Source organism: Meriones unguiculatus, chromosome 9, assembly GCF_030254825.1.
Source record: "Meriones unguiculatus strain TT.TT164.6M chromosome 9, Bangor_MerUng_6.1, whole genome shotgun sequence".
NCBI classification, from domain to species: Eukaryota; Metazoa; Chordata; class Mammalia; order Rodentia; family Muridae; genus Meriones; species Meriones unguiculatus.
In genome coordinates this window covers 37,450,744-37,477,751 of record NC_083357.1, presented here as the reverse complement: position 1 = coordinate 37,477,751, position 27,008 = coordinate 37,450,744, and the positions used below count along the sequence as shown (strand labels likewise).

Here is a 27,008-nt window from a genome sequence, read left to right as displayed (position 1 = left end):
AACATACCCAAACTTTTGAGACACAATGAAGGCACACTGGACTGAGGCTTCAGTCTTTACAGAATGAGCTTGAAGATTACCTCCAGTTCAGCCTCAGAATTTCTACACCTTCAAGAGAGTTAACTGCCAGGGACAGGAGTTCATTTTGGGAGGTAAGATCCTAGTAATAAGTCGCTACATAGAAAAAATTGGGGCAATCTCATAATAAGCACTTAATAGCAAGCACACATAAAAGCCCTAAGAACAAAAAGAAAAAAAAACACATCAAAAAAGAGTAGATGGTAAGTAATAATTAAATAGAGGGATGAAATAAATAAAATAGAAACAAAAATACAAAGAATCCCCGCACTCTGCCCAAAGGTTGGCCATAAGTCTCAGCATCATCTGCTTTGATACCCTGCAGGGTAGAGCCTTTCAGAGGCCCTCGTGGCAGGCTCCTGTCCTGTTCCCTGTTTTCTCCTTCTTCTTGCCTTTTTGAATGGAGATTAAGCATTTTAGCCAGAGTCCTTCTTCTTAATTAGTTTCTTTAGGTATATAGATTTTAGTAGGTTTATCCTATATTGTATGTCTAATATCCACTTATGAGTGAGTATATACCCTGTGTGTCTTTCTGTTTCTGGGATACCTCACTCAGGATGATCTTTTCCAGTTCCCACCATTTATGAAAGAAGTAGGAAAGAGTAAGACCTGGAGAGGACAGGAGCTCTACAAGGAGAGCAACAGAACCAAAAAAATTGGGCACAGGGGTCTTCTCTGAGACTGATACTCGAACCAAGGACCATTGATAAAGATAACTTAGAACCCCTGCACAGATGTAGCCCATAGCAGTTCAGTCTCCAAGTGGGTTCATAGTAATGGGAACAGGAACTGTCTATGGACATGAACTGATTGGCTCTCCTTGAGGGGGGAGCAGCCTTACCAGGCTACAGAGAAAGACAATGCAGCCACTCCTGATGAGACCTGATAGATTAGGATCAGAAGGAAGGAGAGGAAGACCTCCCCTATCAGTGGACTTGGGGAAGGGCATGCGTGGAGAAGGGAGAGGAAGGGTGGGATTGGGAGGGGAGGAGAGAGGGGGCTACAGGGGGATAAAAATTAAAATAAAAATATTATTAAATATTATTAAAAAATACAAAGAATCAAAGAATTTGTTTGAATGAGCTGGTTCTTTGAGAAAATCAGAATGACTGACAAACCCTTATCCAATCTAACTAAAGGGCAGAGAGAGAAGATCCATATTAACAAAATTAGAAATAAAATAAAGACATAACAACAGACAACAAGGAAATCCAAAGAGTCATAAGGACATAATTTAAAAATCTGTATTTCACCAAATTGAAAAATTTTAAAGAAATGAATAATTTTCTCAATACAGACCACTTAGTACTAAGTTAAATCAAGATCAGATAAACAATTTAAACAGACCTATCACCCATTTTTAAGTCTCCCAACTAAAACCAAAACCAAAAGAAAACAAAAGCCCAGAGTCAGGTGGTTTTTTGCACAGGACTCTACCAGACTTCCAAATAATAGTTAATGCCAATACTCCTCAAATTACCCCATAAAATAGAAAGAGAAGAAGCATTGCCCATTTAATTTTAAAAGTAACAGTTACCCTGATAACCATATAAAGAAAGACCCACAAAGAAAAAAATTACAGACCAATTTCCCTTAGATTGGTGCAAAAGAATCTCAATAAAATACTCAACATCAGATCATGAACACATTAAAGGACATTAATAGCTAAGTAGGCTTTATCCCAGAGATGCAAAGATGGTCCAGAATGTAAATTAATAAATAAAATCCATCATATAAACAGACTGAAAGACAAAAACTACATGATCATCTCATTAGATGCAAAAAGGACCTTTGAAAGATCCAATGTCTCTTCATGATAAAAGCCTTGAGAGATGAGGGATGCCAAGTACATAACTCAACATGATAAACAGCAATTTATTGCTAGCCCACGGCCAATACCAATCTTAGAGAAATTCATAGTATTTATACAAAATCAGAAGCAAGACAAACTTCTCCACTCTTTCGTTATCTATTCACATAGTACTTGAAATCTTAGAGCAATTAGAGATCCAAATTAAAAAGGAAGTCAAAGTATCCTTATTTGCAGCTGACAGGATTTTATATATTTAAAACAAAATAAAACATAAACAAAAACACAAAAAACACCAGGAAACTTATAAAGCTGATAAACATTTTTAGCAAAGTAGCAGGATACAAAAATTACTAGCCTCTCTATATACAAATGAAAATATGAAGGACTTGTATAATAAAACGTAAGGACATTGAAGTAACATATTTAAGAAGATATGAGAAGATGGAAAGATCTCTTTTGCTCATGTATTAGTAGAATTAATTTAATGACCATCCTACAAAAAGCAATCTGCAGATTCAATGCCAATCTCCATTTAACTTACAATTCTAAACAGAAATTGAAAGGGTAATACTCAGTTTCATTGAAAACACATGCACACACAAATCCAGAATATCTAAAACACTCCTGTCTACTCAACCTGTACTACAGAGGTACAATACAAACAATACTGTATTGACATCAAAAAAGACATGTTGATCAATGGAATTGAATTAAAAACCGTTAATACACACTGGAATGAGGAGAGTATCTTCAACAGAAGGTCCTAGTCAGACTGAATGGCTGCATAAAGAAGAATGAGAATAGACTCATATTTATCACCCTGCACAAAACTCAATTCAGTCAAAGACCTCAACATTAGGCAAGATATACTGACTCTTACAGAAAAGAAAGTGAGAAATAGCATTGAATTCACTGGTACAGGAAACTTTCTGAAGAGAACACTGATAGCACAGGCATTAAGAATAATAATAAATGGGACCTCATGAAACTGAAGCTTCTGTATGACAAAGGAAAACAGCATTTGGACAAAGCAGCTGCATGCAGAATGGGAAAAGATTTTTACCAACCACACATCTGAAAGAGGCCCAACATCTAAAATGTTAAAGAACTAAAAAACTGGACAGGAAGAAAACAAATAACCCTGTTGGTATAATGTTCTTATGGAATGTATTTAATTTACCCTTGTACATTCAAATGCTGATTTCTCTACCCCATTATCTGGTTTCAGTCCAGTCCAGTCACTACACTGTGAAGCTTATGCTAAGCATCACCTGTCTCAAGTTTGTATAAACATGCCACCATTTGTTCTCTGTATTGTCAATAAAACCAGCCAATGCTGAGCAATGGAGAGAATAGCATGGGACATCCTGGTCTGGAGGGGAGGAGAAAGAAGCAAGTGGGAGGAGTCGAAGAGGAAAGATTGGCAGGAAAGGACTTGGAACCACCAGAAGAGATAACCAGACATAATATATGATTAAAAGTAAGTATAATGTGGGAAATCTGAATGGGAGGAAACTATTCAGGCTTGGAGGTTTAGGATGTAGTAACCATTGCCCAGCATTGTGCTCTAGGTTAATTAAATAAATCCTAGTCTCTGTGTGGTGATTTGGTGTACAGCTGGTTTAGGAATAACCACTGTTTAACTAAGATATAAATAAAAAATAAAAATTAATAACCAACAATATAACCCAATATAAAAATTAAGTATAGATCTAAACAGAGTTCAAAAAATGAAACACATATGGCTGAGAAATGATTTTTAAAATTTCAACTTTCAACATCATTAGGTATATGCAGATCAAAACTACTTTGAGATTTCATCTTAGCCCAGTCAGAACAGCCAAGATCAATAAAACAAATATCAGCTCATGCTGGCAAGGATTTGGAGTAAAGAAAACACTCAAGCTGCACTACAGATATCAGTGTGGCAGTTCCTCCGGAAGCTGGGAATATATCCACCCCAAGATGTAGCTATTAGGCAAAGGTATTGATCCAAAGGTCTCTAAATCTTCCTACAGAAATGCTTACTCACTCCTCTTAACTGCCACTCAAGTCTAATAGCTAGAAATTATAGTGAGAAATAGGAAACAACCTAGATGTTCATCAATAAATAAATGAATCAAGAAAATGCCAAGTGATGGTACATGCCTTTGTAATTCCAGCATTTGGAAGGCAGAAGCAGGTTAATCTGAGTTTGAGGCCAGCCTGTTCAACAGAGGAAATTCCAAGATAGCCAAGGCTACCCAAGTAACCTTGCCTCAAAGCACACACACATACACACACACACAGAGAGAAAGAGAGAATATCAAGAAATTTTCAAGTAAATGGACAAAACTAGAAAAAAAAAACATGGTATGTATTCTTTTATATATGAATGTTAGATATGAGATATTAAGTCTTCAGTAAGCAGGCTACAATCCGAACAATCATAGAGTTTAAGTGCATAAGAGTTTAAGTGCATAAGAGCATAAGGGAGAAGGAAGGATCTCCATAGCAAGGGGAAATAAAATCCATTGGTTTGGATGAATGAAGGATGGGGAGCTGACTAAAATGGGAGACTCAAATAGGGAAGGAGAAGAAAGAGTGAGGGATAAAGAAGGGAATACAGGGAGAGAGAGCTAAAATTAAGCCTTTTTTTTTGGCCATATGAAAACCTAATACAGTAGAAGCTTCCTAAAATACATATATACATATGTATATATGTGTGTGTGTATATATATATATACATATATATATATATATATATATATATATATATATATATATGAAGGTGATTTAAATCAAATTGCCAAATAACAGAGGGGACAGAACCCCAACTGGACATCTCTCGTCTCCATATGAAGCTTCTAGTGCTGGGAATGAACTACATCTAATAGAGTGTGGTCCAAGGGGGTCCTATGAGAACTCTCAAATGGTGCAGGCTATTGCCAAGGCTAGATTGCTTTCTACAAACTGATTGTAAGATCCTACTGCTAACGACAACAACTACATTACTCACTAAACATGGAAAAGTTGAACTGATGCCTACCTAGAGCCTTTACCTTTACAGAGTAGTGTTCATGGTACTAGAAGGTACTATCCACACTACCAAAGGAGAAAGGTAAACACCAAAGCAGCTACAAACTCTTTGATCTACAATGGTGATCTGCTCACAAAATACACTCATAACCAATCCCTGTTAACAAAATACATTGATAATAGTACATAAAATTGTAGGAGTTAATCAACAACTATCTGACTGTTTTGAAGGTCCCCTCCATGAGATGGAACTCATTCATGACACTGCTAGGCCAGCTAAGAATCTGAAACCAAAAAGGCCAGGGACTTAGAGGAAAACCAAATACTATACTGTTCTGCTAAAGGAATGCAGCAATAAAAGGACTCCTAACAACATTATGCTATACTCATAGATTAGTGTCTTACTTAGCTCTAAGCATAGTAGCTTCCTCCTACAGCAGAAGGGAACAAATACAAAAGACCCATAACACATAAGACAATGTGTAAAGAGTGAGAGATCTTGGAACACTAAATCCTAAATAGTACGTATCTATCAAATCTCTCCCCTCTGGTCTCAGGGTCCTCTGGAAGAAAAGTGAAAAAGAGTTTAGGAGCCAGAGGCAAGGGAAGATAACAAGGAAACAAGACCTTCCAGACACAACAGCACTTATAAACATATGAACTTACAGACTGTGGCAATATGCACAGCGCCTGCAAGGGTCTAAGTCAGATGAGTTCACAGTACTGAGAAGGAATGCAGAAACAAGACCCCATTCCTGACTCAGAAGTTAGCTCTAACTGATAACTGCTCACCAAAGGAAAAAGTAGTTTCCTCCATTGGTGTTTCACTGTGTACATAAACTCAGGCCCCATGCCCAGGAACAGATGGCTAAAACAAAATAAGCTCATATATTATGCTTTCTAATTTCTTTTATGGGATTTCTATGTGTAGGTCTCCAAATCTATGTGTAGGTTTCTATGTGTAGGTTTCCTGTGCCTTTCTTTGGCTCTTTTTATTTGTTTTTCTGTTTGTTTTGTCCCATTCTGGTTTGTCTTTATTTTATCACTATTTTTTTTAAAGATTTCTTTATTTATTTTACGTATAAGAGCGCTCTAGCTCCATGTGGACCCGCATGCCAGAAGGCATCAGATCCTAATATAGATGGTTGTGAGCCACCATGTGATTGCTGAGAATTGAACTCAGGATCTCCAGAAGAGCAGACAGTGCTCTTAACCGCTGAGCCCCCTCTCCAGCCCCCCCACCTTTTTTTTAGATGACTGTTCTAATGAGAAATAGAGTGTAGATTTGGTTAGATGGAGTGGGCCTGGAAGGAACTGGGAGGGAAAACTGTAATTAGAGTATACTGTCTCAAAAACTCTATTTTCAAAAATAAATAAATAAATAGAGTAAACTAAAATTAAAAAAAAATTTAAAGTGTTGCAGGCCTTTAATATCAGGAGGCTAGATCTCTGAGCTCATGGTCAGCCTGGTCTACAGAGTGAGTTACAGGAAAGCCAGGACTACACAGAGAAACCCTGTCTCAAAACCTGGCCCTCCCCATAAATTTAAAATGTTATTTAAAAAATGCTCTAATCCCCAGGTCACTGGACCAAGTAACTTAGGGTAGAAGCACAGGGTAGAAGGCAGACTGCAGTGACCACCAATAAGCCCACCTTTTGTGTGTGTGTGTGTGTGTGTGTGTGTGTGTGTGTGTGCTGGCCCCACACTTGCTGAAATTCTCCTGTCTCTTCCAAGCTCTGGAATTACAAGCATACACTACCATAGCCATCTTGAGATCATATTCTTTTTAAATCATAGCCACGTACTTACTTGATCCACATCACATGCAAGTTGAAGCAGCACAGGAAACAAGTGCTTATAGAGCTGGTACATGGGAGGCAGGCCCTGGCCTTCAGGCATCTGAGTGGCTCTTCCCAACATAAACATAACCATGCTGTGTAACAGTTCACAAGCTGCCACCTGAGAGGGAACAAGTTCAACAAAGCCTTTATTACCATGTTGACAAAGTTTTCTCTTTACATTGCCATGTAAGAGGAAAACTTTTCTTGGGGGTAACTACTATATACTACAAATAAAAAACTGGAAATAGCAGTTTTTATAAAAAAAATTCATGCTTTTGCGGACTTTAAACTTTATCCAAGAATTAAAAATTGAAATTTAAAAAGTTCAGACTCTGAGGGCGATACATTCATATCAAATATATTTCACACAGTTTAGAACTATCCATCCTGGCTTCATTTGTAAATATAACTTTAGTAAGTACATTGTGGAAGCACATTAAAAACTTACAAATCACATTTATGATAATCTGTTACCAATCTCCCAGGTTAAGGGAATTATCAAATTCTTGCCAAATATAATTTTTAAACACACTTTGCATTACATTTTTGTGACAAAAAACATCTGGTATAGAATGATTTGACAAGTTATTATCTAGGATGACAAATTATACTTAATTTTCATTTATCAATGAAACCTACTTCTAAAAACATTTAAAAGTAATGACATTAGAATGGCTAATACATAGTGCCTGTTTCTGAACCAACATGTACATGTTTTTAAAGCAATATACTATAAAGAATGAAATGGAAAAAAAAATACTTTAGTTTGTCGGTCACTAGCAGAAAGAGCCAATTCAGTGACCCGAGGCAGGAAGACATCCAGATAGATGATAGGCTTCATCTCTCTAAACGGCACTGCAAAGCTGAGTCTTTTCTCCCTGTCCCACGCCACATACTTCTTCATTCTTTCTCCTGATGCAACTGAAGAAAAAGTGTTAGAAAGGGGCTTTTCATTCAAGAACTTTCCTCTTACATCTCATTAGCTAAATTAGGGTGCTTTTGAAGCATTTTGTCTTTCTGTTTTTCTGCTTCAGATATGCAAGAATATTAAAACCACTGGTGCTCTTATTTCTAAATTTAACTAAAACCATTCTTCAATAGGAATATCCATATTCAGTAAGAGCTACTTAAAATATATGACAGAAAATATTAAGTACAATTAACAAAAATCTCCTCTTTGCCAAATGTGGTGGTACATGCCTATAACTCTAGCATTTGGGAGGCAGAAGCAGGGGGATCCTTATGATTTCCTGGCCAGCCAAGACTACCGAAGACCTTTTCTCAAAAAAGAAAACAAAACATAAATGAAAAACAAAATTACTCTTTCAAAGGGAGCATGGAGATGGTTCAGTAGATAAAGGTGTTATCCATACAACTATGAGAACTAGAGTTCAGATGCAAGCCTACATGTAAACACTGGGTGAACATGGCAGGCTACCTATACTTCCAGTATTGAGATTGATACCTGGAGCACCCTGGCTAGTTAGACTATATATATTGGCGAGAACTTGGTTGAACTGAGAGACATTGCCTCAAATATAAGGTGGAAAGTGAGCAAGGAAGACTCTTGACATTAGCCTAAGGCTTCCACATGCACCTGTGCACAAACACACCCAAGAAAACAATGCCAAAGTTACCTTTTGAAAACACTTTCCAAGTGTAGGTCCTAATTTCTTAAATACCTAAAAGTCTCTAGTTAACATTAAATTTCAAAAGTAAAAGTACCTGAGTTTTTCTTATATAAAAACACTCTAAAAATATTCACATATTAAAAATGTTAAGTTCAGGTACTGGAGAGGGGGCTCAGTGATTCAGAGTACTTGTTCTTGCAGAGAACCTGTGTTTGGTTCCCAGTACCCACATGGTGGCTCACAACTATCTGTGTAACTCCAGTTCCAGAGAATCAGATGCCCTCTTCTAACCCAAATGAACAGTAGGCATTAATTTGGTGAACATACATACATTCAGACAAAACATGAATTCTAAAAAAAATCTAAAAAATTAAAATACAAAACTGAGGATATTAAGTTTAACCTTCTAAACTACTGTTAGTGGGGCTGTCCCACATCTAAGGCTAGAGGTGATGCCTTCAAAGATTAAATAAAATATCTGAAAAACCAGCATGGTTACACATTCCTCTAATCCCAGCACAGGAGGTAGAAGCAGGTAGAACTTTCTAAGTCTGAAGCCTCATTAGAGTCTAGATAGCATGTTCTGTGTCAGCCAGTCTGGGCTTCACAGTTCATTCTTGTCAAAGTGAAGAGAAAGAGAAGAATACAAAAAGCCTCTTAAGCTGATCAACTCTTAAGTTCCAACTTGTTTTGGAAAGTAGAAAATATGTGCTAGACTCTGAATATGATTTCAGGTGCTGAATATAACCCAGACAGGATAAAGTAAAACTTACCAGTTTTGAGGAAATCTGAAACAGAATACTATGCTATGGAAGCCTAAACTGGTGTTCATCACTACAGTGGCAAAAATATTGAACTGGGCACAGCATGTGCATAATCTACAGGATTATTTTAGGAAAATAATCTACAGGATTATTTTAGGAAAAAGCTTACCTGCTACAAGATTTTTGTTTATTTGTCCTCCTAGAGATCCCAGTAGTTGTACTACTTTAACTCTTATTTCTTCTGAAGATAATGCTTCATCCTGAAAATTTGAATAATTGTATATATGTGATAAATTTAAAAATTAAAGTGAAAAGGAAAGAATACTATTGTTAATGTCCCCTAATAGTTAATTAGTACCATTAATGCCACTGAGAATCCATACAAGACATTATATCTTACAATTTTGCAGGTGGATGCACAGCACAAGGCCAGCAGCTTCCAAGTTTTTGGAAGACCCTTTATACTCTTAAGAAGTGCTAAGGACTCCCATAGCACTTTTGGTTATATGGGTCACACTCCTAAATACTACATTAGAAATTCAAACTTTATATCAGGCTTCATTTAAAAAAAAAATACTAACCCAGTTTGTGAAAAACAATATACTTTTATGAAAATCAGTTTTTCAAAACAAAACCCTAAAAAGAGTGGACCTGCTGTACATTATTGTAAAGGGCTTTAGTCTTATTCACAGGAGTCACAGAGTTCACACAGGGGTAGAACATAAAGTAGCATTTTGTAGTCATTTCAGATAACTGATTATCCTTCATATCATACAGTGTAGAGTGTGAAGTCTTATCAATGAACTTTCTACATATAACCTATTACAGTAAATTTATCTTGCACTTTGGATTTTTTTCCAATCATGCATTGCTTATTGAAAATACTGGTTCAACAGAGCAGACAGATTTCCCATATATTGACATATTTCTTCACAGATGCCTTAAATTACATTTGTTGGTATCATTACCAATCTCATGAGAAAAATATTAAGTATCAGCTATCAAACTCATTGTAATAGTATTGTGTTAACAGATGTTTTCCTTGAAGTGGCAGAATTTCTTTGTTCATTAAGGAAAATGTTGGTCAAATAGCCAAGTCCAAATAACATGGGACAAGGAAACCTCACCTGAGTCACTGGCTCTATAACACTGACCTATAGAGCATTTTCTTGACTAAACGTTTAAAATAGAAGGACCCAGCCTACTGTGGGCAGTGTTACCCCTGGGTAAGTGTTATTGGGTTATGAAAAAGGTATAGTGAGTAAGTTATAAACAGAGTTTTTTGTTTTTGTTCTTATCTCCACAATCTGTTTCAGTTCATGCTTCTGGTTTCCCTTAGTGAAATTAAAGCTGTAAGCCCAAAACCCTCTTTCTTCACACTGAAGAATGAGGGAAAATATACACTACATAATTATTATCTTAATATGTACCCAACATAATACAACTACTGCCTTCCACTATGTTGTTTTGTCTGAGGGCTATAGAATTAAGTAAGGACAAGATGGGTTACATATTATTGGGCTTAGCATGTTATACTCCTGCTTGTTTCAGCAGAATCCCCTTCCTGTTATCTTGAAAAAGTAAGCTAATTAATAAATGTTTGACACAGCTATTGTTTAAACAAGAAAATATTTGCTAAAGAATGTCTTAATCACTACCACACTATTAGCTACTGTAAACATGCTTAACCTTCACTGGAAACTTCCCTTCAGAGGTCATGAGACCCTTAATGATGCAGGGATTTCAGTACCATTACTCAAACTTTAGAAGCTATATATAAAAAAACAAAACCAAACTACAGGATGGGGATAGATTTTACAAAATCTACATGTGTTTCTGGCCCAAGGCTGAGTTGGAATACAGTGAGTTCTCCAACTCTCTGAGTACTGCTGGGTTTCTCAAGAGCCTGATTTCTATAACACCCCAAGTTGGTTTGGTTTATCATCAGGGAGTGGTACTATTTGAGAAGGACTAGGAGATGTGGCCTTGTTGCATTATGTTTGGCCTTAGAGGAAGTGTGTCATAATCCCATGCCAGACCCCAGGGTCACTCTGTTCCTGCTGCCTGCAGACTGAGATGCAGAACTCTAAGCTACTTCTTTAGTACCATATCTGCCTCTGTGCTGCATGCTCCCTGCCATGATGAAGAGCCACCTCTGAAAAATTTTAAAAGCCCCAACTAAATGCTTTCTTTTATAAGAGTTGCCATGATGAACTCAGTGGCAGGCTCTCTGATCACCTCACCCTGGGGGAGTAGGTGCAGCCTTGCTAGGCCACAGAGGAAGACAATGCAACCAGTCCAGATGAGACCTGATAGACTAGGGTCAGATGAAAGAAGAGGACGACTTCCCCTATCAGTAGACTTAGGGAGGAACATAGGAAAAGAAGAGGGAAGGAAAGAGGGAAAGAGGGAGAGAGGGATTGGGAGGAGACGAGGGAGGTGACCACAGGCAAGATACAAAGTGAATAAATTGTCATAAATAATTAATACAAAAAAATTTTTAAAAAAAGAGTTGCCATTTTCATGGTCTCTTCAAAGCAACATAACAATGATTAAGAAAGAAATTGGTACCAGGGAGTGGGGTATTATAGTGACAGGCCTGACCACATTGCTTGTTGGCTGAATATAAAATGTCACTGCTTTCTGCCCTTGTCAAAAAAAATCTGCCCTAGGCTAAACTGACAAGTCTTGGATGGAGGGCGCTAGCAGAGGAGACTTCAAGACAGCCTAGTATTGACTGTATCACTTGGCTATTAGTGGTTACTCTTATGCAGATCTATATTGAAAAGGAACAAGCTGAATACACATATATACACATTCTGAGAGAAAAAGGAGCATCAGGAAGTATAATAGAACAAAGTACAGTGTTCACAGTGATAAAAAACATTTAAAGAAAAGCACTATGTCATCTTCCATGCCACCATGCTCCCTGCCATGATGATTGGATACTTTCTTTTACAAGAGTTGCCTTGGTCACTGTGTCTCTTCACAGCAACAGAACAGTGATTAGCGCAAATATTTTGGGTTGAATCCAGGATCTTATAATATAGACATTGTATATCTCTAAAGAAATTTTATTTCTAAATCCAAAGATATGTTCAAGTAATTTTATTTCACTGTTTTATGTGATAAAATTATTCAAAAACTTAAAAATTATTTCTAGTTTTATCCAAATCTTTCATTCAAAAACTTCCAAAACTAAGTATACGTAACCAAAAGTTTTTAGTCAATTTTCAACACTAAGCTTTTCTACTTTTAATTTTATTTCAGGCAAAGAATACTTTCTCCAAACTAAGTTAATTTTCTTTTTCTTTTTCCAATCCTACCAAACAATAAACTGAAAACAAAAAACAAAACAAAAAAACAACTAATCAAGAAACTAATCATTAAAAGCACAAAGCAAACCAAGCAAGGAAGCAAATAATCATGTAGAAAAACAGGCATAAAGTCAACCTGAAAAAGACATCTGTAAGAATGCATCAGTCCTGGGCTGGAGAGATGGCTCAGAGGTTAAGAGCACTGGTTGCTCTTGCAGAGGTCCTGAGTTCAATTCCCGGCAACCACATGGTGGCTCACAACCATCTACAATGAGATTTGGTACCCTCTTCTGGCTCACACGCATATATTCAGGCAGAATACTATATACATAATAAATAAATAAATCTTTAACAAAAAAACAAAAAAAAAAGAATGCATCAGTCTTACACACGACCATCAAGTATTCTGACTTGCTTGCTGAAAATACCACCTTTCCCTGTGGAGAGTAGGATCAGCAAAGAAAGCAAAATCTAGACAGGAAGCCAAATAGTTAGGCTAATTTCATTGCTAAGAAGATAGCAAAAGTATTCCTAGATCATACTCTAAATTTGTATACAAAACAGCTAACATTTAACTTAAGATTTTTTTTTTAACTTCTCATAAGTTCATCTCTGAATTACTTAAGGTAAAGAAAAGACAAATGATTTCTTACTGGTGAAATATCTGTAGCCCTTTTCAGATGCTTCAATACAGCTCTATTAAATCCCTTCTGAGCAGCCCGAGAAAGTGCTGATACTTCCCAGTGGCTCTTGGTTTCATCTATGGGCAGTAAACACAAAACAAAATAATTTTAACAATACTCACACTACATTGTGAAATGGGAACATTAAAGTTCTGGTTATTGAAAATACGATTTCGAAACTTAAAATTCTAGAACAAAAAGAATTAGCAGCCTGATATTAGAATTACCACCATCCATCAGAAGTTCCTCTGGGCTGGTAAACTTGTACTTAAAAGAGCCTGAACCACTGTCTGGTGGCAGGGTTAGTCCTCCCACCTTAGACACAAGCCAAATATGTGACAATCAAACCTCATACTCAAATTCTTAAAAACACAAGAATCCTTAAGTCCCTACTAGGAGGGGAAAGCAAAGTTATTTCTTCTAGAAGAATGTCAAATTGGACGAAAACAAACAAACAAACAAACAAACAAAACATATTAAATATGATTTGTCCTCAGGAAGTTTTGCCACTAATAAATTTAAATAATTTTTTTTTCCTTTTTGATTTTGGTTTTTGGAAACAGTGTTTTTCTGTGTAGCCTTGACTGTCTTAGAACTCACTCTATAGACCAGGCTGTCCTCAAACTCAAGATCTACTGACCTTTCCCTCCAGAATGCTGGGATTAAAGGTGTATAACACCACTGCACAGCTCACAAATAAATTTTAAAAGCTACAAATAAAATTTAAAGATTCAGGCTATGGGAACCAGCTGTAACATCTATTTTATTTCTCTTATCAACTGCTGAGTTAAATAAAATCTTTAGCAGGTGCTTATTTTCTATGGTCTAGATGGTAATTCAACAGCCATGAAGTTATGTATTTGTAGTTTTAAGCTGCATGGTGTGCTGGGGGTTGGTCTGATGCTATTTTGATGCTAAGTTACTGCCTGGATAAACCTACTCTTGTTGTGTAACCTGCCTAAGATATTATACCTGAAAAAGACAGTAAGAAGTTGAAACGCTTCTAAGCTATGAATTGGTAGAATCAACACTGTGAAAATGATCATCCTACAAAAGCTATTTACAGATTCAATACATTCCCAATCAAAATTCCCATCTTATTCCTCACTGAAATATGCCCATAGGTAAGTGTACTCCTTAACCCTCATCAAAGAAACTTACATTGGCAATAAACAGAGGTGACTACAGAAAACCACAACCAATCTTAAAGCAGAATTTTTGGGCCCAGTGAGAACAGATACATCTACAGAGTACCACTACTCAGGAAAGAGGGCCAAAGACAGGGCAGAAAGATTGTAATAACCAGAGGAGTGCGTACTCTGTGTGGTATCATGTCTCCTAGCAGTATCAAAAGCTACACTAACAAAGACTTCACCACAATGACTGTCCTAACATTAGCTGTACAGGGATGACACCAATGAACATGTCAAACCAGACAGAGAAAAGACCATGTGACCTCAACCCTACAGAAAGAAATACAGGAGAAAACTGGGAGTGGAAGAGGTGGTCTTCCCAAGGAAAAGTAGTAATTAGTTGTCCAGTGTCAAATAGCCAGCCATGATAATATACAAATAAGAAACATTATTTGGACTCAACAGGTTATATTTAGGAATACACAACTATATACATATATGCATGCAATAACAGTCAATGAAAAAACAGGCCATTTATCTGAAAGAGTAGAGAGGAACATATGAGAAGATTTGGAGAAAGGAAAGAAAGTAAAGGGAGAAATCGAGAAATTTTGTAATTAAATTATAATCTCAAAAAATAGTTTGTTTCCTTCCAGTTTATGCAATATTAACAAATCATTCAAGAAATACAAATTAAAAGAAAAACCAATCAAACATATTTTGAATATTCTACTGAAACTTTATAAGTTGGAAAAATATTAATAGTCCAACTTTATAATCACACTGCAATTTTATTTATGATGCTCATCCCAATTTCTGTGAAACTTACCTGAGAAGGTTGAAGTTTTCAGGTATCCATCAAGGCACGGGAGAATGTCTTTGTAATAAGGCTGCATTATAGACCTATCAATGTAAACTGACCATTCTTTGAGGACATGCAGTCCTATTTCTGCAAGTGGCATGTGGCTCAGGCCCAGCTTGAAAGCCATCTATATATCAATACAAACAGAGAAAAATGAAAGAGGAATTTAAGACTTAAAGAAACAAAAACCATCAATTAATTTTATGGTTTCTAATTGATATGCTTTCTACTGTTAGCCCCTACAAACTGTTAAATCTAAGCAGGCATAGTTTCAAAACACCAGAGGAAAACAAGCAACCATTCTCAGGTCAATTGGTAAAGGAAGAGCAGAGCGACCTCTGTTATTCAAAGCCTCCTGGCTAGGAAATGTTCAAGCAGAAACCATTAGGTGATCAATTACTTTAGCCCTGATACTTCTAGGAAACAAAGTGGTGATCAAAGTCAAGGTATACTCAAGAAAATACACCCACCTGCAATGCAGGAACATAGGCTCTAACATCAAGTTCAATGATGTCATGTGGCAAGCACAGAACAAAGGTTAAACAGGAGGCCAAAAGTTCATCCTTGTACTGCTTCATCTTAACTGATACCTTAATAAGAGAGAACACACTGATACCTTAATAAGAGAGAACACACCAAAAGCTGAATATAGCCTACAATTTGAAAATTAAAAATATTCATCCTCTTCTTAAATATGAAAAACAAATGTATGCAGCCTTTATTTGTCATGATGACATTTGCTAAAAAGCTAAATGCTATTTCCCAGAAAAAGTTAATTTGTTTAAGTATTTATTCCCCTTTATATAAAAAGCTAAAGAAAGTGGTGAGGCATGATCAATGTACATTATAGGTAGAGAGAAAAATGTCATTATGATACCCATTTTGATGAGTAATTATTCATTATATAGGCCAATAACTATTATATTTGAGTTGTCATCACTAAACTGAATTATTTTCCTGAGAATTTAAGAGATTTTTGTTGCTGTTGTTAAGATTTTAAAAGACCTTACACCAAGACAAACCTATCATGCCCATACTTGCCTACCTGAGAGAGGAGAACAAGCTCCAGGATGGCCTGAGCTACGTTCATGAGCCTGTCACATAAAGAAGACAGGAGGGTACCTCAATAAGTAAAACACTTGCCATCAAGTGTGACAACTTGAGTTTAAGCCTAGGACACATAGGGTGGAAGAAAATCGGCTTCTGAAAGTTGTACTCTAACTTTCACACGTGTCATAGACATAGACAATAAGTAAACATAAAAAGCAAAAACCAAGCAAATAAATAAACGAAACCCAGTCCAAACTCATCAAGCAAGCATAAAAACAAAACCTCATTCTCAATATGAATTTAAGAAAACAATTTTCAAAGCTGGCGAAATGTCTCAGTGGGTCAGTGGGTAGTGTTTGTCATCAAGACTGATGACCTAAGTTTGTAATCCACATGGTAAAAGAGAACTAACTCCTGCAATGTCTCCTCTAACATCCATACGTACAGAATGATATACAGGCACGTATAAATACACATAAATGAATGTATTGCATTAAAAATTAAAAAAAAAAAAACTGGCCTGATGATATACAACTTTGTTTCTAACACTTAGGAGGCAAAGGCATGCAGATCTCTATGGGTTCAAGGATAGCCTTATCTACATATTAAGTTCCAGGCTAGCTAAGGCTGCATAGTAAGACCCTATCTCAAACAAGCAAGCAAGCAAACAAAACTAAAAAAAAAAAAAAAAAAAAAAAAACAAACAAACAAAAAAACCAAAAACAACAAAAAAAACCCATAAATAATACTATGTCATTGATGATCATTAGGATTTTTTTTTAACTATACATTCAAGAATATCCTGAAATACATTAAAACAAACTACTTAAATATTACCTCTTTGCCAAATTTTGCAAACAAAGCAAAGCAGGAGTACTTTTCTGGATCTTCAGAAGAATACTTCAGACTGTTTGTGCTAATTCCCTGTCAAAAAAAGTAGCAAATTATTATGTCAAGCAAGAGTCAAGCACTTCCTCACCCTTATCTATCAGTTCTCAATCCTTCTCCAGATGATGAATCTATTTCATGTTCTACTATCTAGTTTGGAAAAGAAGGGAGACTCAGTTTCAAGGGTGCATCTCAGCAGGCTCCAAACAGAAACAAAGCAGGGAGAAGGTTGAGGACTGCTCAAGAGCTATAGACAATGTCTGACGCCATCCCTTCCTTATAACAACAAAAAACAAACAACACACACACATATACACACATTGGCTATAGGGTTTCTGTGTGACCAATAGGAGCCTCAACTATATAACTCAAGCCATTCCCAAACTTCATGATACCAGGTCATTTAAAGAGTTTATAACACAGATGTCTTACAGCCTGCCAGAAGTATCTCTGTCTAGCTAAGTCTTGAGAAAACCTGAGACTTCTAGAGAAATACTTCAGTCTCAGGATCACTTTGAAAAGTTGCTAATCTTATGTAATTATCCAGGTGCTTAAAAATCAGAGAGCAGAAAATGCTACTAACTTTTTAAAAGAGTCATCTGATTGACATTCACATCAGTTTTTTTTTAATTATTAAAATTAAATATTTAAAACTAAATTTAAAAGTACATATGCCTAAGTACACATTTAAAGGACTCTGTAAACACAAGAGGCATAAAAGAAACACAAGAATTACTCAGGTCCCTAAGAAAAACTTACCTCAAAATATTTTATTTTCCGAGCATTTTTCACTGCAATAGAAAGTAATTTGTAGAACCCACTGATGAGTGGTAACCGTGTAGACTGTAAAATTAACTCATATGAAAATGAGTACACCCATGGCTCAAAAAATCTTACTTGTTTCTTAGGAAGGATCTCCCTATAAAAACAAAATATTTAAGGAAGAAATTTTTATCCTAATTTTTATCCTAATTCTTACTCAGCTTGAAAATTATGACATTAAAAATAATAGGTAATTCCACTTATACAATGTTTAGACTTTCTAACACCTTTAAAGATACGTTATGTTCCTTTTTCCTGTCTGAAGTCTTCTACCTCTTCAGAAGAACAAAAAGGTAAGTCTAAATTGCTAGAAACATTTTAAAAGTCTATAAAAGCAATTTTAGATTATGTCATTTACTATATTAACTCTTATATTTATACAAGGGATCTCCTTTATTAGAGTTATTGAACATATATGTTTTCACTCTTAAATAATTAAAATTCTACAAAATACCTGCAAAACTCCACCAGGTTAATGAAAGCTGAAAAATCTTTTGGTTTAGCAGCGTGTAAATTAGCGGCTGGATCTGAAGTTGGAATCACCCAAACACCAGTAGAACTTCTATCCTGAAAAATGGTACCAAACCAACAACTGTCCATTTAACACATCATTTACTAAGTAACTTTCCAATGAAAGAATTGGTTTATAAGGAAAGTAAGCAATAGTGAGAAAGACATAACCAAGTCCTCAAGAGCTTACTTGTAAATAATGGAAATAAAAGCAGAAAGCCAAAGGACTCACAAGAAAGAATGAGACAAATATAAAATACAAGGTAGGGAGGGTATTGTTTTTTCATTTTAAAAGTTTTTTTTGAGACAAGGTTTTATTCTGTAGCCTAGGCTATACCCTATAACTCATAGCAGGCCTACTGCTCTTGCATCCCAAGTATTAGAAACCAACAGATAGTCAACGTAAGGGGAATGCTGTCTTTTGAAAATAACAATGACACTTTGATAGAGATAAACTTCAAAAAAGTGAAAGTATCACTATTGACTCACTGATTTCTAATTGTTAAATAAAAGAATAATGCATAGTAATAAGGCAAATGAAAGATACTTATTTTAGGGAATAGAAGACTTTATTTTATTTATGTATTTTTTGAGACAGGGTCTTACTATATAGCCAGAAGAGCCTCAAATGTGCTATATAGTGCAGGATGGCCTTGAACTCCTCATATTTCTAGTCATTCTCCCAAGACCTGGACTTACAGGCATAAGACCATGCCCAGCTCAGCTTTTAACATATTTTAAAGTTCAAGTCCTCAAATCTGTTATCAGATATAATTTTTGCACTCAAATTCTAAAGTTAAACAGAAAAAACACGAACCATGTATGGTAGTGCATACCTACAATCCTTGCATTTTGGAGTCCAATGCAGGCTTGTGAGTTAAATGCTCACACTAAGCTATATAGCAGGACTCTGTCTCAAACAAAAAAGAACTACAGAGTGAGGACCTGCAAAGGACTAGGAGACCAGCCATTAAGGGGTGGCAGGTGACAACATCAAAGAGAAGTGACTAAAATTAACAATGACACACGTTTGAAATTGTGGGTGAGCTTACAGATATATGGTTCCAGGAAACATTTTTAGGGAAGATTTATGTATATGTTTATGTGTATTCTGAAGCAGATACATACTGACATGGAACTCACTATGTAGCCCAGGATGGCTTTGAATTCATAGCAACCTTACTAACTCAATCTCCTCAGTGCTGGAATTACAAGAATAAGGCACCATGTCCAGTCTAGCTTAAGTGAATGGGGTTTTTTTTGTTTATTTGTTTGTTTGTCTGTTTTGTTTTGTTTTTGGGGTTTTATTTTGCTTAGTTTTTTGTTTGGTTGTTTGGTTGGTTAGTTTTCCGTTTTTTTTGTTGTTGTTGTTGTTGTTTTTTTTTTTTTAGACAGGGTTTCCCTGTGTAGCCTTGGCTGTCCTGGACTTGCTCTGTAGAACAGGGTGACCCCAAACCTCTACCTGCTGCATTCCTGGATTAAAGGCATGCACTACTAAACCCGGTGGATTTATTATAATTAAGATTTATTTTTAAGGGGCTGGAGATGTGGCTCAGTGCCTGCTCTTCCAGAGGTCCTGAGTTCAATTCCCAGCAACCGCATGGTAGTCACAACCATCTATAATGAGATCTGGTGCCCTCTCCTGGGCTGCAGGCGTACATGCAGACAGAACATTGTATACATAATAAATAAATAAATCTCATATATATATGTACATATGAAAGAAATTTTTTTCAAAGATTTATTTTTACTTTTATTTGTGTGTTTGTGTGTGTGTGATATACCACATGTGTATGGTGCTTCCAGAGGATAGACTGGATTCCCTGGAGGTGGAGTTACAGTTAGTTGTGAGCCACCTAACGAATGCTGGCCATATGTAGGTTTGCTGAGGAAGAGCCTTATTTTGTAATCCAGGCTTGTCTTGAACTCATCATCTTCCTGCCTCAGCTTCTCAAATGTTGTTACTACAAACTACACACAAGAATAAAAAAATATTTTAACAAACTAAGCATATAAATCACTGTTTGAATAATCTGTGGATAACACATTCTATACATTGGGTTACACACAACAGAAAAGCACCTATGGCACATAATCATTTCAAAGAAACTAACTTTTCTTTCTCCCCTGAAGATATGCTATTTACCTGAGCATGCAAAGAATTGATATTAAAATGATGCAAATTATTATTGATAAGAACTTCTAACCTCCTGCTCTTCAACAGCCTGTTTCTCCAGTGTAAGATCCAATTTTTCCACAATCTTCAAAACTGATCTTATAAATTCATTGTAGAGTAAATGATTCAGACTTTGAAGGGAGGAATTCACAAAGAGAAATGTTTCATCTCCTAAAATAAAATCCTATAAAGAAAAATTTAAAAGAGTTCAAAAGTCTTAGACTAAATGGTATATTTTATAAGCATGATGATGTATACTTTCAGAGGTATGTGTTTACTGAGGTATGACAGAAACAATGATATATGAACTGTAACTAATTTACCTGGTGTTTTAAAGCTTCAAAGCTTAATAGCTTTAACCTTTTTAATATCTTTATAACTTTATATAAACTTTATATATAACTTAATATCTTTTCAAATTATCATGACATTTTAATCAGATGGTATGATTTAATACTCTACACACTGAAGTGAATGAGAGGATACAGGTCAACTTTGTTAAAGCATTTAAGTCAATTATTTTGTGTGTCTATGTATAAACGCACATTAGTATTATGTAGCTTGCTTTGATTCTCAATTTCTCTCCATCTCAGTTACAGGAGACTAAATCTAGGGCTTCATAAATCCTGAACAAGCACTGTTTACCAAGTTACCCTCCAGTCCCTATTCCATTCTTCTGTTTTCACAGGATCTCATATAACCTGGGCTAGCTTCCACCTTCTGGGCCACCTGCAACTACACCCGAAATGCTGAAATTATTTCACATCCAAGCTGTACATCACTATGCTTCCATACACTCAATATACTATCTAAACTTAAGAAAAAAAATGTATGGCTTTTTTAAAATTTTATTTTAGTTACATTGGTGTTCTGTCTCCACGGATGTCTGTGTGAAGGTGTCAAATACCCTAGAATTGGAATTACAGACAGTTGTGTACTACCATGTGGACACTGAGATTTGAACCCAGTCCTTCAGAAGAGTAGCCAGTGTTAACGCTAAGCCATCTCTCTAGTCCCCAAATGCATGATTCTTCATGGGACAGAAATCATGTATTGTAAAAATTTTCTTATCCTAAACTATTAATATTTTGCTGAACTATATATTGAAATAATAGCTACAGAAAGTAAAAAATTATCATCTAGCAATGTATTAGGCAATTGGCATTATTTTAACACAAGTGATGCAAATAATTAAAGCACACTGACCCCTCAGAATTAGCAAACAAACTAAATTAATCTGCCTCGCAAATACACAGAGGTGAGTGTAGCATAGTGGAAAAATGTGCTTAGCATACTCAAGGCTCTGAGATTAACTCCCAAAAGAAAGAGTCAGCAGGGGAACACGAAGAGGAATAGAATGACTGAGAGAGAAATAGATAAAACAGGAGGGAAAGACTTAGTGAAGAAGAGAGAAAAGGACCATAAGCATCTTGCTATGAGGAAGACTATTTAAAAAATAACTTTGCTTTTGCAACACTGAAGAACAAACCCAGGATTTTGTTTACATGTTACACAAATGCTCTACCAGTGAGTGACATCACTAGCCCTCATTCATCTTATTATGGTTTTACTTTTAACTGTCTTTACTCACAATATTTTAAATATGCTTTAAAAAAAGAACTTTTAACTGGGTGGTGGTAAAACATGCCTTTAATACCAGTACTTGGGAGGTAGAGGCAAGCGGATCTCTCCGTTAGTTCAAGGCCAGCCTGCTTTACAGAGTAAGGTCCAGCAGAGCCAAGGATACACAAAAAAATATTGTCTTGAAAGAGGAAAAAAACAAAAAATAAAAACTTTTAAAAGTAAAACACAACTCTGAAATAAATATCTTACACCTGTCCTTACTAGTTTTTATGTCAACATGACATAAGCTAGGGTCATCTGAGAAGAAGAAATCTTAACTGAGAAAATGCTTCCAAAGGATTGGACTATAGGCAAACCTGTAGGGCATCTTCTTGATTGATAATTTATATGTTGGGAGCCCATAGAACTGTGGGGAGTGGCACCTGGAGCAAGCGGCCTGGATGACATAAAAAAGAGGAACAATTCAGTAATTGTTCATGGCCTCTGCTTCGTTGTCTCCTGGTCCCTGTACTGACTTCAGAAATGTACTATGTTATGAAAATGTAAAATGAAATAAACTCCTTTCTCCCCAAGCTGCTTTTGGTCGTGATGCTTTATCATAGAAACAGAAACCCTGACTAAGATATCTATAACTATGGAGATATTTTGTTTAGTATTTCTGAGACATGGTATCTTGTGTACTTGGTTTTTGTTGTTGTTGTTATTGTTGTTTATATTTGCTTAATATAGTCCCTTAATAAAGACGAGAAGTAGAGCATATTTATAGCTTTCAAATTATAATATTTGATTGAAGTTGGAAGTAAGAGTATCAGAAAGTCAAGCTGATTCTTAGTTACATACAACCTACAGGCTAGCTGAGGCTACAAGAGACTCTGTTAGAAATAAACAAAAAACAAACAAGTTAAAGAGATGGCTAAGAAAATAAAGGTATTTGTCCCCAAGCCTTACAACTTGAGTTTGATCTCTGGGTACCACTTGGTGAAAGGACAAAACTGACTCTTAAAAGTTGCCCTCTAGAGCTGGAAAAATGGCTCAGAGGTTAAGAGCACTGGCTGCTCTTCCACAGATCTAAACTTCAATTCCTAGCAACCACCTGGTGGCTCCCAACCATCTATAATGAGTCCTGGTGCCCTCTTCTGGCATGCAGACAGAACACTGTATACATAATAAAAAAATAAATCTTTAAAAAAAATAAAATTGTCCTCTGAGCCAAGCATGGTAGTACACGCCTTTATTCCCAGCACTCAGGGAGGCAGAGGCAGGCATCCCTGAGTTTAAGGACAGAAAGCAATCCATGACTGCCAAGGCTACACAGAGAAATCCTGTCTCGGAAAAAAAAAAAAAAAAGTTGTTCTCTGGAACTATCAACTCCCCTGAAAGCCCCTCTAACAACAGTAATCTCCATCCCATACCCTCACTCCATTTCCGTCCCTACAATTCTACCTGCTTTCCTTGAGGTCTGTTAGCAACAGGAACATCAGGTAACTGTCCCCACCCACTCCTAGACCCTTTTAGCTCAAGTTAAAACAAGATCAGATAAACAAGTTGGTCTAAAACCCTAAGGAAATAAAAGCAGTCATTAAAAGTCTCTCAACCAAAAAGAGCCCAGGGCCAGATAGTTTTAGTACAGAATTCTACAGATTTTCAAAGAAGTGCTAATACCAATACTCCTCAAATTATTCCACTAAACAGAAACAGAAGGAACACTGCCAAATTCTTTTTATGACACAACAGTCACCCTGACACTTAAACCACACAAAGATTCAACAAAGAAAAAGAATTTCAGACCAATCTTCCTTATGAACTTTGACGTAAAAATATTTAATAAAATACTCCCAAACCAAATCCAAAAACACATAAAAAAACCACCATCCACCATATTCAAGTATGCTTCATCCCAAAGATGCAAGGATAGTTCAACATAGAAAAATCTATCAATGTAATCCACTATATAAACAAATAAACTAATAAACACCCACAGCAAAGTAGCTGGATACAAAATTAATTCAAAACATAAGTAGCCCTCCTGTATATAAACAATAAATGGGCTGACAGAGAAATCAGGGAAACAACACCCTTCACAATAGCCATAAAGAATATAAAATACCTCATAACTCTAACTAAGCAAGTGAAAGTCCTGTATGACAAGAACTTGAAGAAAAGAACTAAAAAAGATATCACGATGGAAAGATCTCCCATGCTCAATGATCAGTAGGATTATCATAGTAAAAATGGCCATCTTACCAAAAGCAAAAAACAGATTCAAAGAAATTTCCATCAAAATTCCAACATAGTTCTTTACAGACCATTAAAAAAAAAATAACACTCAACTTCATATGGAAAAAAAAAAAACCCCAGTATAGCTAAAAACAATCCTATACACTAAAAGACCTTCTGGAGCTATCACCATCCCTGATTTCAAGGGATATAATACAGGGCAATAGTAATAAAAACGGTATGACTGGCATAGAAATAGTCAGTGAAATCAAAATGAAGACCCAGAAATAAACCCACACATTTATGGACCTCTGATTTTTGACAGAGAAGCCAAAATCATACCAAGGAAAAAAAAGACAGCATCTTCAACAAATGCTGCTGGTCTAGCAGGATGACTACATGTAAAACAATGATGCAAAGAGATCGATACCTATCACCCTGCACAAAACTCAAGTGGATCAAAGACCAAAACATAAAGCCAGACACAGTAAATCTGTTAGAAGAGAAATCAGGAGAGAGCCTTGAACACATTAGCACAGGAGACAACTTACAAAACAGAACACCAACAGCTCAGGCACTAAGATCAACAACTAATAAATGGGACCTCATGAAACTGAAAAGCTTCTGCAAGGCAAAGGATACTGTCAAAAAAACAAAACAGCAGCCTACAGACTGGTAAAAGATCTTCACCAACCCTACATCCAACAGAGGACTGATATGCAAAATATATAAAGAATTCAAGAAATTAAACACCAACAAACTAAATAATCCAATTAAAAAATGAAGTACAAATCTAAATAGAAATTCAACAGAAGAATCTCTAATGGCTAAGAAGCACTTAAAGTAATGTTCAACACCCTTAGCCATCAGTGAAATAAATATCAAAATGACTGAGATTCCACCTTACACCAGTCAAAATGGCTAAGATCAAAAACTCAAGTGACAGCACATGCTGGCAAGGATGTGGAGCAAAGGAAACACTCCTCCATTGCTGGTGTAAGTGCAAACTTGAATAACCACTTTGGAAATCAATCTGGTGCTTTCGCAGAAAATTGGAAATAGTTCTACCTCAAGACCCAGCTATGCCACTCCAGGGCATATACCCTAAAGATGCTTCACCATACCACAAGGACACTTATTCAACTAGGTTCACAGCAGCTTTATTCATAACAGACAGAAACTGGAAACAACCCAGATGTCCCAGGTTGAGGAATGGAAACAGAAATTGTGGTACATTTACACAGTGGGATACTACTCAGCTATTAAAAACAAGGAAATCGTGAAATTTGCAGGCAAATGGATTGAACTAGAAAAGATCATGCTGAGTGAGGTAACCCAGCCCCAGAAAGACAGGCATGGTATGTACTCACTGATATGTGGATATTAGCCATATAAAATAAAAGATAACCATGCTACAAACTACAGACTCAAATGACCTAAGTAACAAGGATAGCCCAAAGGGGGATGCGTGAATCGCCCTTTTCCCTTTTCTCCTTAGAAAATGCTCTGAAAAAGGAAGGCCTCCAAAGGATATCAAGGGGAAATAAAATAGACAATCGGTGTGAATGGACGGAGAGAACCAGGTAGACAAGGGAGTAAGGGAGCGGGAGGGATTAAGTTGAAGGAGGATGAAAGGATAGAAAAAGAGAGTATGTGGAAAAACAAATGGAATGTGGGGATGGATGTCTCTGCGATGAGCTAGAAACCTAGGACAACGGAAACTCCCAGGAATCTAGAAGGGTAACCTTAGGTCAGACTCCTAGCAATGGGTGATATGGAACATGAAATGGCCACCCCATGTAACTAAAAAAGACTTTCTGTGAAGAGACTGGAACACTAACCTAGCCACAAAACCTTAGACCTACAATTTATCCTGCCAACAAGACACGTAGTGGTAAAGATGGTTGGGAACGGCCAATCAATGACTGGCCCAGCTCGGAACCTGTGCCATGAGAAGGAACCCTGTCATCTGAGTGGCTTCACTCAGCAACTAATGGAAAAAGATGCAGAGACCCACAACCAAACAGTAAATGGAGCTTGGGGAATTCTATGGAAGAAGGGGACGAAGGACAGAAGGAGCCAGATAGATCAGGGACTACAAGTAAACATACAGAATCAACTAACGTGGTTCCACAGGGGTCCACAGAGACAGAACCATCAACCAGAGAGCATGCATGGGATAGACCTAGGGCCTCTGCACATATGTAACAGTGGTGCAGCTGGGTCTTCACGTGGGACTCCTAACAGCAGGAGCAGAAGCTGTATCTGACTCTATTGCCTGCATTGGGATCCCTTTTCCCTACCTGGGCTGCTTTGTCTAGCCACAATAGGAGAAGATATACCTAGTCCTGCTGCAAGTTGATATGCCAAGATGGGCTGATATCCACAGGAGGCCTCCTTTTTCTGAGCCTTTTTTGAGGAGAAAGGGAGAACAAGAGGATGGTGGGAAGGGGAGGTGATAGGGAGGCACTGGGAGGAGAGGAAGGAGGGGAAACTACAATAGGAATGTAAAATAAATTAATACTAAAAAAAGAAAAGTTGTCCTCTGGCTGCCACACAAACATGAGGCAAACTACCTAAATAAGGAAGGATAATGAAAATATACATATTTACAAATTTA

At 36.5% G+C, this 27,008-nt stretch overlaps 1 protein-coding gene across 2 annotated transcripts in view; it reads right to left on the bottom strand.

Annotated features, from left to right (window-relative positions):
* The window catches only part of Prkdc (protein kinase, DNA-activated, catalytic subunit), a 203,951-nt gene that overhangs the window by 157,346 nt on the left and 19,597 nt on the right, over window positions 1-27,008 (bottom strand). For both annotated transcript variants that reach the window (XM_060391032.1, XM_060391033.1), the window contains 10 exons: window positions 20,619-20,771; window positions 18,356-18,468; window positions 17,839-17,998; window positions 17,029-17,115; window positions 15,612-15,731; window positions 15,109-15,268; window positions 13,117-13,223; window positions 9,316-9,406; window positions 7,512-7,672; window positions 6,720-6,869 (listed from right to left, as the gene is read on the bottom strand). In XM_060391032.1, the coding sequence (XP_060247015.1) occupies window positions 6,720-6,869; window positions 7,512-7,672; window positions 9,316-9,406; window positions 13,117-13,223; window positions 15,109-15,268; window positions 15,612-15,731; window positions 17,029-17,115; window positions 17,839-17,998; window positions 18,356-18,468; window positions 20,619-20,771 (1,302 nt within the window). The remainder of the gene's footprint in view (window positions 1-6,719; window positions 6,870-7,511; window positions 7,673-9,315; window positions 9,407-13,116; window positions 13,224-15,108; window positions 15,269-15,611; window positions 15,732-17,028; window positions 17,116-17,838; window positions 17,999-18,355; window positions 18,469-20,618; window positions 20,772-27,008) is intronic.